Here is an 11,762-nt window from a genome sequence, read left to right as displayed (position 1 = left end):
ATTCTTAGACTGATTATTTCCAAGACAACAACGGATAGAAGTCAACTAGTTATAAAAGATTCAATAGGTGACTGTTTTGTCAGTGTAATGTAAATAACAGGAATCTGTGGAAATAAAAAGGGGGTGTACCCAAAAGAGTGCACAATTGTTAGTGAGGTGCAGTCACAGGAAGTCAACAGAGAAATCTCAAGATAATGACAGTGCATTCTCAAAAACTGCTCATGTAGCAATCCAATAGAAACTACCATAACAAAACCATAGGAGAATTACATTGGCTTACACAGCAATTGACAGTGGAGAAACAGACTTCTGAAAGTTTAAAAAAAAAGATCAAGGCTGAACTAATCCACCCGCAGTTTATCAGGAAGATAATACCAAGCCTTCAAAAGTCCGAACGCTTCTAACAAGCTAAACAATCTGGTCAGACAGCACTTTGTCTTTAAAACTTGTGTCCCTGACAGTGCTGCTGTGAAATCATTATTTCACCTTTATCTTTAAATGATTCTGAGAGGGATCTGGTTCAGAATGTACCACAAATGTTCACACAAAGGCACCTTAAATAATATAAACGCCTACTGAGAGAAAGTTAGATGTGTTATGTGCCTTTTCTCAGTTAAAGCAGTGTCCTTCCATAATCCTGAAGCCATATCCCTTCGAGATACGAAAGGATGATGTCAGCTACCTGCAATTTTTATAAATCATAAACTGTAAATAAATCAGTACCTTGTAACAGAACCTTTGCCCTTTATCTTTAACTAGGAACCTTCTTGATAAATGTTTATCATAATAAATGGGGCTATAATTATAGTTGTTTTGCTGCCTTTCATACAAACCAGAGGGCGTGGGTGTGAGGGGGAGCTTACAGGCATCTCCATAGCTAGCTGTAGCCAAAGATCGTAAAAAAAATATCATTGGCTCTGTGTGGCCACTGGCTGCATTGGAGAGAGAGTTTTTCTAATCACGATGATTACTTCACTGACAACGGCAGAAAGTGAAACGCTGCTTGCCAATACATTTTCACACCTGCTGAGACCTGATTGATCTGGACTGATGGTATCCCTGAGAACTCATTGCATGGGTCACTCTCAATTACCAGCTTTTGATGAAAGCTCTCATTTTACAACTGCAGCCCTAAATTCATTGCAGGCCAATCCAGATAATTGTCAAAAAATGTTCTTCAAAGCAGAATGGATGTCATCCCGAGATATGGTAGTTTCTCGGTTACAACCCTGGTATCTGATTAATGAATCAATTACATGTTATCAATGAGTCCTTGTTTTGTGATTTTTTTTTCTTTTTAACCAAATGTTATCAGACTGAACTGGACATGAGGATTTATGTGCCTACTTCCATCACTTCCTTGACTTCTAAATATGTGATCTGGGGTTTAGTTTTGGTGAAGCAGGAACAATATGTGTTAAAAACATATACAGGCAACTGAGCACAGCATCTTGGTTAGGTTTTTCTCCAATAACTTTATTTTGGTTTGTTTTTTTAATGGTTGTTTTCCTCTTGTCCTAAACACTTTTTGGATATGCTTTGCTACTGGCTTTAATAGCTTTATTTTGCAGAGTAATTATTGAAAGCTGAACTCTGGCATTTTTGTTTTGCCTATTGTTAACTTTAGTTTGTATTTTAATTACAGCTAGGGGAGTCACCATTGCAAATTTCTCCCACATTTCCCATAACAGCAGGGGACAGCTCATTTTATTAGAAGAACCTTCTAATTTTCACAATTCCAAAGAAGAGTTTTTAATATCCATCTGTTGTTAAATTGCAGAAATTGGAAATGTTTTCACATTTAAAAAATAGCACATTTAAGAACCTACAGTAGGACATAAACACTGAATCACCCCTACTTTACAGATCTCAATTACTGTTCATTCTCGACTTGCTTACCTCAATTAGTATTAGGAATTCCGAGATTAGTCTTTATCATGGACTGTGAAAATACTAAAAAGTTGATTTTGTTTCAGTTTTTTTTTTTGTGATCAAATGCATATTATGCTGTTTTAGTGCCCAAAGTTGACAACTAAAAACAGTGGGACACAGACACTATACTAGCATCTGCTAGTTTGATTTTAAACCTTTGTGACCTTTATAACCTTTTTAAAACATTTGTATCGCTCTTTCAAAATAGTTTAATAGTGTCTAAACTAAGCACTATGTTAACATTTTAGATGCCAGGTAACCTCTAAAAAAGAGTTGTAAGCCTGTCTGTACCTTGTAACAGGTATAATATTTTACTTTAATGGTTTTGTATTTAAAAAATGATTTCCCTAAACGCATTTCATTCACTACCTTTTCAAATTAAAAATTTGAGAAAAAAAATAACGGCTGCTCTCATTACACGCGAGTTAGGAGATCATTACACGCGAGTCAGGAAAAAGCTTTTATTGTGACACGATGTGGGTTTACACTTCTGGCGTTCTGCGGTTTTTCCACTAGGAGGCAGCACTGCTTTTTCTATCTGACATCATTGAAAATAAGTCTTAAAAAATACAAATTGATGGGCAAAAGAGAGAATTAGTCATAAATCATATAAGCAGTTAGATGACCAAAATCCCCAGAAGAAAACGTTCAATTGAGTCCTTATTTTCAAGCAGCAGGCGAAATGCTTACTGTGTAACAAATGAGGTAGGTATGCAGTTTGCCCACAGAGAAACTTGTCTCTTGTTCTTAAAATAGTATTTAGTTTGTTAAACTTTATATCATTTTTTAATTCAGAGCTGGTTTTGTTAATTTCAGCATCTTCTTTGGAGATTCTTCCATTTAATTTGTAATAAATGTCTCATTATTACATGGATTTATTATTGAGATGTGTTTTGGAAATTTCTTCAGATAAGCTGTAAGAATTTAACTGGTTTTTAAAAATGGATTTTAATTTAACATAATTTGTAGTCATATAAATTTATTTCTCCAATGAGCTTGTATTACATTTTTTTTGTTCTCCTGTAGGTTTACCTCCGCTTTTATTACCACATCCTCTTAAAAATGAAAATGTATCTGCCAGATGGTTTATTTGGACGAGCTGTCGCATATGTAGCAATGAATTTGAGATCTTTAATTAAGAAGAAGATTGATATGAGCAGTACTTTTATTTATAAATGTACATATCACATCAGACTGTCGGGTTATGCATTGTCTTTCTTTACAGAGTTTTTTTTCTAATGTGGAGTTGAAGCTATTATTAATGAGGTTTATTGTAAAAATACACTGTAAAAGCAGTATTACTCTGTATTGCTTGTGTTACTATTAATCTATTTATACTGTTCAATTGAATTCTTCTGTCTTAAAATATATATCACTTTATACCTGCAAATGTGGCCATCTGTGAGCTGCCCAGCAGTGAGAGACTCAAGTTGTTACAGTAGGAGCAGTTTGTGTGTCTGCTGTGTGTGTGAAATCAGGACTTCCTCCCCTGCAGCTCCATCCTCTTGCATTCTTTGTGTGGCCTCATTACACATTTGTCAACTTTAGGCTAATTATTTCTGTACAGCTAGGGCAGGGAGCTGCATCCTGTGGTCGTCTTTCTTGCTAATAGGATTGTGTCTGCTTCAGCTGACATTAATTGAAGGTTTCATGTCAAAAGAGTGTTAGCCTGAGTGGGCCTTTGTCACAACTGCTGGTACCCGTTAAAACATAAAGTAAAAGGATCAGCGTAGGATTAGCTAAATTAAGGGATGGCCAGAAGGAGTATCAAGCTCCTAAATTCATTTTGCTGAGGCAGCTCCCATTATAATGTAGCTACTTTCCTTTCCGAACACTGCAGTGTTGCAGTTCTTTTTTTCCCCTATAGTAAATCAGTTTTCAGTATTACTTTCCAAACTGCATATGCCTCGCCGTTTACCTTAAGTTAGGTACAAAGCCTTTCAGACTTTGTAAGCCAAATGGTTATTCATCTAATATGCCATCTGCCTCACCTGAAAGATTAAAATAAATTCAGCACTGAAATGCCAATGATTAAATTGAATTACATTAACAGGCCACGTAGATCTGTGCTTTTGGAAATGTTAAAACCTGCTTTGTATTGCTTTGTTTTGACCAACTTTTAGCAATCTAATGTACTAAAGCATCATTTGTGATAGTACCTAAGAGCTAATCTTCAATACTGCAGGAGTGATTGCTGTTGTGAGTTGTGAAAGATATTCTGGTTATTAATTTTAAATTGTCTCCTGTAATATTATAAATTGTCCTTTCTGAGCTAATTATTCATTAATCTTGATGATATATTAATAAACTAAACATAAACCGTATTATCTATTTGAAGAATCTTTTACTGCACTCCTCCTTACTATAATATGCTGCCTAATCAAGACAGGGTAATTTGGAATGAACCGGTGAATTTCTTTATAATGCGTAGGCTGTTTACAGTATATGGCAGATAGGATGCATGGCATATAGTTTAAATACAGTAAACAAGATGTATTAAGAATCATCTATTAGGTCCACTAGGATCGAAATGAATGTTAAAGTACAGTATATAGTTTTTTAAAGCCTTGAAAATTAGTTATAATCTATCCATTGATCAGCTATTTTACAGCAAAGATGAAGCTACGTATTTGTAGAAGTGTAATACAGGGATAGAGTACTATTTAATGAAGTCTAGATTCATGAAATAAAATCTGAATCTTAATCTTCTAATAACACAATTATATGGATGTAGTGGTGTACTTCCGTAATTCCACACTTCTGTAAACGTTATGATTAGCTCCTATCCAGAAACAAAATTTAAACATTTTACAGCATTATAAACTGCTAAATTTAATATTATCTGTGTGAGTAGACCAATGGTGTAAAAGCGAAAGATGAAGATCTAAATTGTAGCCGATGCATATAATAGATCTACTGTATAGTCCGGATACTATGGGTAGTCTCAGGTTTTGCTAATAGCCTATAAACCATATGTAATTACACCAAGCAAGGGATAAAGTAAGAAGAAGACACAAATACAGTGAATGAATGGCAAGCATTAGGAAAATGAGAATTAGTTAAAAAAGCAAAACGGGAATATTCATAGTAGCTCTATAAATTGTCAGTGTAATCTCATAGTCTGGTGTTTTGTTGCCTCTTATAATGCAATTAATGCTTCGGTTAGTTGAACGCTGAGGGATGCTTATGAATGCCAAAGCTACAATAAGAGGTGACTGTCAAACTCCATCTCCTCTCTCTCCTAGATGGATCTGCCTGTCGCGAGCAGGTGGGAGTGAATTCACATTTTTAAGTTAACTCTTGCTCCGAAAGTAGTAAAAGAGAGGATTAATGGTTAATTAGTTAGGTGTAATAGAAATAAGTTGTGTACTTCACTTGAGAATGAGTGTTTAAAAAACGGTTTACCAGAAGATGTGTTTAAGGTTTACCATTGGTGGCACATGGATACAGGGACAACATAAGGATAATGCCTAGTGTACTGTACATGTGTTCGTAATTCGTCCTGTGAAAAATTCAAATAAGGTACTTGGTTTCATAAGAGAAGAAGCTTAAGGTTATTTACTGAAAAAAATGTTAATATTTATTAGACATAAAATATAGAGACCTAACGATAATGTTAGAACTTGAGTTTATATCTGTATCGTTGTTGAAATAATGTCTTGTATTTTTCATTTTAATTACCTTCGAATTGTTTAAAATGGAAATTTCTAGAACAGGTGTTGATCATTATACCCTACCTGGGATTAATGCGGTATTTGTCAAGAGCTCACATTGGCAAGTACACATAAGGGGGATATGTTACAAACGTACCCTATTGCAGCGCATTCATAAAGCTGATTTATGTCTAAAATTATATGTTATGTAAAAAGTGTGCTTGAGGCTTCAATTGAAATTCAGTGTGACGAGTGTGTGGTTTTGGGCTGCCTTTTGAATGTGTCTCTATTAGCCACCAGTTTATTTAAACAGCAAAGAGCTGGGAAAGAGCCCCAAGGCAATGAATCACAGCCACATCTCTGTACATGTGTGACATGGATATGGTTGTAGTCTACCAAGGTCATGTTTTGTTGTGTAAAATAAGTGCCTTTGGGTGCTGTAATAGCAGAATAAATAATAGATTAAGGATATAAATTTACAACCCATACAGCTTGGTAGAGGACATCAGTTGTGCTGAGACACAAATCGCTGAAGAATGGCTGTGTGTATACGTAGAAATTGAATGTGTATCACAGCAAGTGTTCCCAGCCTGTGTCATTCTGCTTGTAGCTTAATAAATGTTGCTAAGAACATCCTTATTTAAAAGTAAGATAACCAAATATTTTATCACTTAGTGTTTAGAGTTGGATGTTGGTTTTTCATTCCCTACTAAACTGTTTACTTTCTAGCCCATCAGAAGTGTAGGAACGCTCCTCTGATAATGTCCATCTTCCCAGTCAAGGAACTCCGTTTTTTTCTGTGTAGCAGGTATCCAAGGCATATTAAATAGGTTTGAGGTTTTGCATTTTTGGCAGGCTGCTACGTGGTGCTAATACATGTGTAGTCCAGAATGAAGCCAGTATCTTAGCCTTAGTTAGGAATATTGCTGTATATGGTCTATTAGGAAAGACTTCCTGCTTTTGCAGACAGTCAGATATAGGGAGCTAGATTGTCTCCTGAAATGCTGCATATCTTGCCCATAGTGAAGGAGATTATTCCACCCTATTGTAAAGGTATTTCACCATACCAGTACGTCAATGCTGAGGCAGCATTCGTCTTCAGAGGATTGGTGAAAAGACCAAAAACGATGCTCATTTTTTCCCCTGAATTTTTAAGATTGTTGAAAAGTCTTTGTCCTCCTTGAAAGTTTTTCTTCCTGGTTCATGAAATGCAGCAAGACCTTAGTATCTGGCTGCCATTGCAAAGGAAAGAAAGTCACCTCAGCCTGCAGCTTGCATCCTGACTTTTCAATATTGACATTTTCATATTTGAAAATAGTTTTACATCTTGTTCCAGTTTTGCAGTGTTTACTAAAGTTTCAGTTTTCTGGCATGTAGTTTATTCTGCCGTGTGCAAATAAACATATTTGAACTCAAAATCCTTTTGCATGTCAAAGGCTGAGGAAAGGTCTGCGATGGTTTGACCAAGAATCTGTATTTTTAGGTCTCCAAAGTAGATTTTATTCCTGTTATTGAATACTGTATCTCATTCATTTTGAGTTTTTTTAATAAAAATCACTTTATACATTGAATAAATGCTGCACTGGGATTTCCCTAATTCTTATTTTGTTAATAAATTGTACTTAAAGAAGCAACATCCTAACGTGTCTTGAAACTGAAGCTGTTCGTTGAAGTGGAGCTACACTGGCAAACTGTAAACTCCTTAATTTGTCTGATGGTGAAAACATTTTATGCCGTTACAATTTAATAAAATTATTTTATTAATAACCTTCTGCACATATTAATTGTTTGAGCAGCGGACAAAAATTATCCCAACAAGTGCCTTCATGCACCTTTGAGTAATATGCTAGAAGATGTTGATGTAATTAAGAGAAGAAAAAAAAGAAATTACTCCTCATTTCAAGAGAATCTGCTTCCTGCTTAAGTGGCTAATATTTTAATTAAGTCTGAAGTGACGTTTTTGGAGTATCTTGTGATAAACTCCCTCTTTTATGTTGATGGTAATTAAGCAGGTCCCCACGGGCCCTGTGAGGCGTAGTGCAAGCTCTGTGCTAATTGTTAGACATGAGACACTGTCCAGTTGGTTTGCTCTTGAATAGCCGACAGCGTGCTGACAGCCCAGCAGTGTTTTAAGATTGGCTATTGTAAGTCTTTGTCAGGGCTAACTGGGGCCCATTGTGGCTAAAGATGTTGTGCAAATTGAGGCAGATGGCTCCAATTCAGACACGTGGCTTTCAGAAGGGAGAGGGGAGTGGCTGCTGTGCAAAGGAGGGGTCACGGGAGGTCGGGGACCCGCTCGGCACTTGTTAGTGTTTTCAATAGGCCCATGTGCGCCAACTTTCCTGTGTGTTGCCGACGAACAAAACGGTGAGAATTTCCATACCTCTGGGAGTTAGGAGGGGACCGGGCTTGACGCTCTCTTTAAAGCGCTCAGTCTTACTCTCTGACCCCTTCTTCACATCCACACACCCTGCTCTATGGGGTCTAGGAAGAATAAACTGGATTGACAGGAGTCCAGGCCACCCCACATGGATTTTCAGGCACAGGCAGTAATAAATAGACATTTTTCCCCCCTTGTAATGCTGTGTAATTAGAGGATTTACTGTGTTTTGGAATCTGGTTGTTTTGGCAATGCTGTGTGTGGGGCAGGGAGGGAGAGCATAGAGACTGTTGTTTTCAAACCATATTCTTTTTTCCCCCTTTTCAGAGGAATAATTGCTACTAACTTTATTTTGGTGTTGTTTATTGTCCTGGGGACCAGAGGAGGGGAGACACATGCGTCTCTAAACTTCCTGTCGTGAACCACGCTGGCAGGAAGTGCAGAGCACAATCGGAAATGGCATTTTGGTAGCCTTCAGTGCTTCCTCCATCAATATAGAAAGCAATATCTAATTGTTTCTCTATTTTTGGGTGTTGGCTATAGCACACAGTGAAAATTGCAAAGATAATACAGTAGTTGGTGCAGTGGAATTGAAGAATGCCTTCCAGGTGTATCTACTTTCAGAAATCTTTCAACCATCTTTCTGACATATACTGATGACTAAGTATAGAATGTAGGGTCCACAGTGCTGTATATTACAAAAAAACATGGCATGAAATGCACTTTGAAACATTTTAATTTGACATTAGAATGCCATTTCGGTAGGATGTTAACGACTAATATTCATTTTGAACTGCCTTTTTCTGAAAGTATATTTGAATATGTTGTAGATGTAACTCCCCTCCATTGCTTTAACCTCCAATTTGAAAATCCATTTTGTTTTGCTGTGCAATTTGCTGTTGCAGGTGTGGCTTTGAAAAGTCTTTATCTTTGCATTTTAAGCCTAGAATGCAAACCACAGGCAAACAGTTTATGCTAGTAGCCTCAACACTGAAAGCTCCGGATCTCCATAGCAGACTCCACCTCACCCAAATCCACACCGAAGCCCTAACAACTTGCATTTGGAAGTATAATATAAACGTAACTGCTTGGGCAAACACATTAAATTCCTAGTACATTTGTATATACAGCACATTAAATGAAGGTCCAGAGGTTTTTATTTTTTTCAATGTCTGTGCCTCTGTATTTTTGCTCAAATTAGCTGCTCAGATACAGTAATCGTGATTTTAGCTGATGCTCTGCTGCAGCTAAAAGGACCTTCCATTTTTCCAAGTTGTGTGTAGCATTAATGCTATTCATAAACTCCCTGAGTATATGGAATCACCAATACTTTTGAACTTGAAATATGACTCAGCTGATAAATAATTCCACAGCAGTCTTGAATCATTGTGCTGAATAACTTAAAACCCTTCTGGGTGACAACTCTTCAGATGCTGTCTGACTACGTCTTTAGAGGAGCAGTGCCTTATACACCAAGTGTTTGTGTGGTTGTGGTCACACGAAGCTGCCCATTGCACTGTTGGGGGCCAGACCGCTGTACTCAAACAGTCTAACAATGAGGTTTTATCTCCATTCAGTCTTTGTGCCATTCTTTTGGAAACATGCAGACAGAGCACAGACTACCACGTTTATGACATCAAATCATGTGTACAGCTAAAGATGTACTGTAGTTTTCTGTCTAGTTCCATTTAGACGTAAGCATGTAATTGAAGGAGATCGCTTTTGACTCTGGAATCCACGCGAGATTGTTTTAATGGAGAGTTTTGATGTGCAGCATGTTGTGTTTTTCAGGTTTGCAGCTAAAACTGTGAACGCTGAGGCCCTGGTGCTTGTTACAGTGGAGCTGAAGGAAGCATCAACAGCACAGCTCATCATCAACACTGAAAAGACTGTGATTGGCTCGATGCTTCTGAGGGAGCTGAAAACTGCACTCTCCCAGGGGTAACCCGCTTACATCTGGACCTCCGCTTCTGGCACACGGAAAACTGCCTTTCGTTTATAATATTAAACCTTCCATCTGGCGTTGATGTGGGAGGAAAATATTAGAAAAAAAAGTCATGCCAATTTTCAGTGTTTTCCCCTTTAGCTTATCTCTGAACAAGAAGTAGCTCTGTATGTTTTGCTCTTATTGTTAAATTCATTTTTCAAAGCGTGGTGCCTTTTGCTTTCTTTATTGTATATTCACTGACACAGACACACACCTAGGGGAATAACAACAAATTGAATTTGATTTCACCTTTAGAAGTGTTTACTGTAGTTCTAGTGGGTGCACTTGTAGCACTTCAGACCATATTAAGATTTCAGGACTGTAGCTGTTTTGATTTCATTGGGGAAAGCATACTTTTATCAACTCTTTTATGCCACATGTTTTTCCCAGAGCAGGATGAAAATGCACATGGGAACCAGTCTCCCTTGTAAATTGAAATGTCGTGAAATGTCATTCCATCATCTTTGTGCTTTAGTACGTTCTTGCCTGTTTCTTCATAAAGGCCTTGAAAACTGGTACCACTGTTAATTAGCTTTTCTTTATGTCTTTTGAGTTTAGACATGAGTGCCTTTCATCTGAAGACAAAGTTTTCTTTATTTTAAAATTGCCAAAAACTGCTCGGACATGTTTGTTGGTAGATACACAATGTTCCATCTCATTATGGTGTAAGTGTTAAGTAAGACAATTGATTAAAATTGTAAAATAAAGTGACTGATGGCTCCGATTACTTTGGATGTTATTCTAAGTTTGAAGACGTAAGGTAAAAATATTTGCTGTTGAATTATTGCTGGTCAAACTTCCTGGTGAAGCCTTTTTTGGAAAAGCTGCTCAATTAGAAAAAGTGCACTGGAAGTGCTACTTTAAATTCATATTCTATTATTATAAACTTATTCGTGGGTTTTATTGTTTAGTATAATGTTTTTATTCACTTGCCATCATCATCATCATCATCACATTCTTTTTACCAGATGGCCTTATCTAGGGCATCTCACAGAATATTCAACATTAACATGCATTAATTGTAGAAAATCGTACACAATCCAATAAAAAACATTAAAATACAGCAGAAGAATAAAAATGACAGATAAACAGTGAGGCCAGCTTTAAAAGAGGATTTGTAAACGAAAACGTTTGAGTGGAAAAATTATAATCCTGGAACTTCGCTTAGCAAAGCCTGTTGTGGTGGTACCCATCACAATACAGAAGGTTGTCGTTTATTGTTCTTTTTAAAAAAAATAGATTATGCCACTATTCCTCATTATATTTAAAGTTAAATTACATGGAAAGTTAAAGTCAATGCATATGTACTGTGTAGCTGCAGCTGACTTTGTGAACTAAAGTACAACCAACAACAAAAGCAATTTTATACTCTATTAATAATCATTGTTGCGTTGTGTGCCTTTACTATCTCTGTATTCATAATTGTGCTAGGTTTATATTTTTAGTCAAATATCTAGGTTAATCAATGGAATGAGAACATAACAGCCCTCATTAGATGTATGCATGTGTTTGCTTTATATGCTTCGTGCTTGGAATACCTCTTAAGATCATTTAGAATCACTGGTGTAAAAGTGATGTTCATCTGAAAAAAAGCTTCCAGGTTTATTTGAGTTGTGAAAGTAGAGATACATGACATCTTCGAAGTAATTTCCTGAAAATAAATCAAAATTTCAACCATCCCCCAATGCGTTAAAAAGGTGTTTCAGGAAAGTGGACTGTGGAAAGGCTAAAGAAATCAAGATTCTCCTAATGGTGGGCTTGAAAGGAGCAATTGTCAATGCTAACGGCAACCTTCCAAAGCTTTGGTAAA

General features: G+C 36.7%; 1 protein-coding gene across 1 annotated transcript in view; it reads left to right on the top strand.

Annotated features, from left to right (window-relative positions):
* The window catches only part of ap3b1a (adaptor related protein complex 3 subunit beta 1a), a 119,594-nt gene extending 108,918 nt beyond the window's left edge, over positions 1–10,676 (top strand). Inside the window, exon 27 of the mRNA XM_088910867.1 lies at positions 9,757–10,676. Within this exon, the coding sequence (XP_088766993.1) occupies positions 9,757–9,910 (154 nt within the window). The 3' untranslated portion in view covers positions 9,911–10,676. The remainder of the gene's footprint in view (positions 1–9,756) is intronic.
* The last annotated feature ends 1,086 nt before the right edge of the window (positions 10,677–11,762 follow it).

This window comes from Atractosteus spatula, chromosome 3 (assembly GCF_055471065.1).
Source record: "Atractosteus spatula isolate fAtrSpa1 chromosome 3, fAtrSpa1.hap1, whole genome shotgun sequence".
NCBI lineage: Eukaryota > Metazoa > Chordata > Actinopteri > Semionotiformes > Lepisosteidae > Atractosteus > Atractosteus spatula.
The sequence above is the reverse complement of the archived record's forward strand: the minus strand, read 5'-3'. Positions and strand labels throughout refer to the sequence as shown.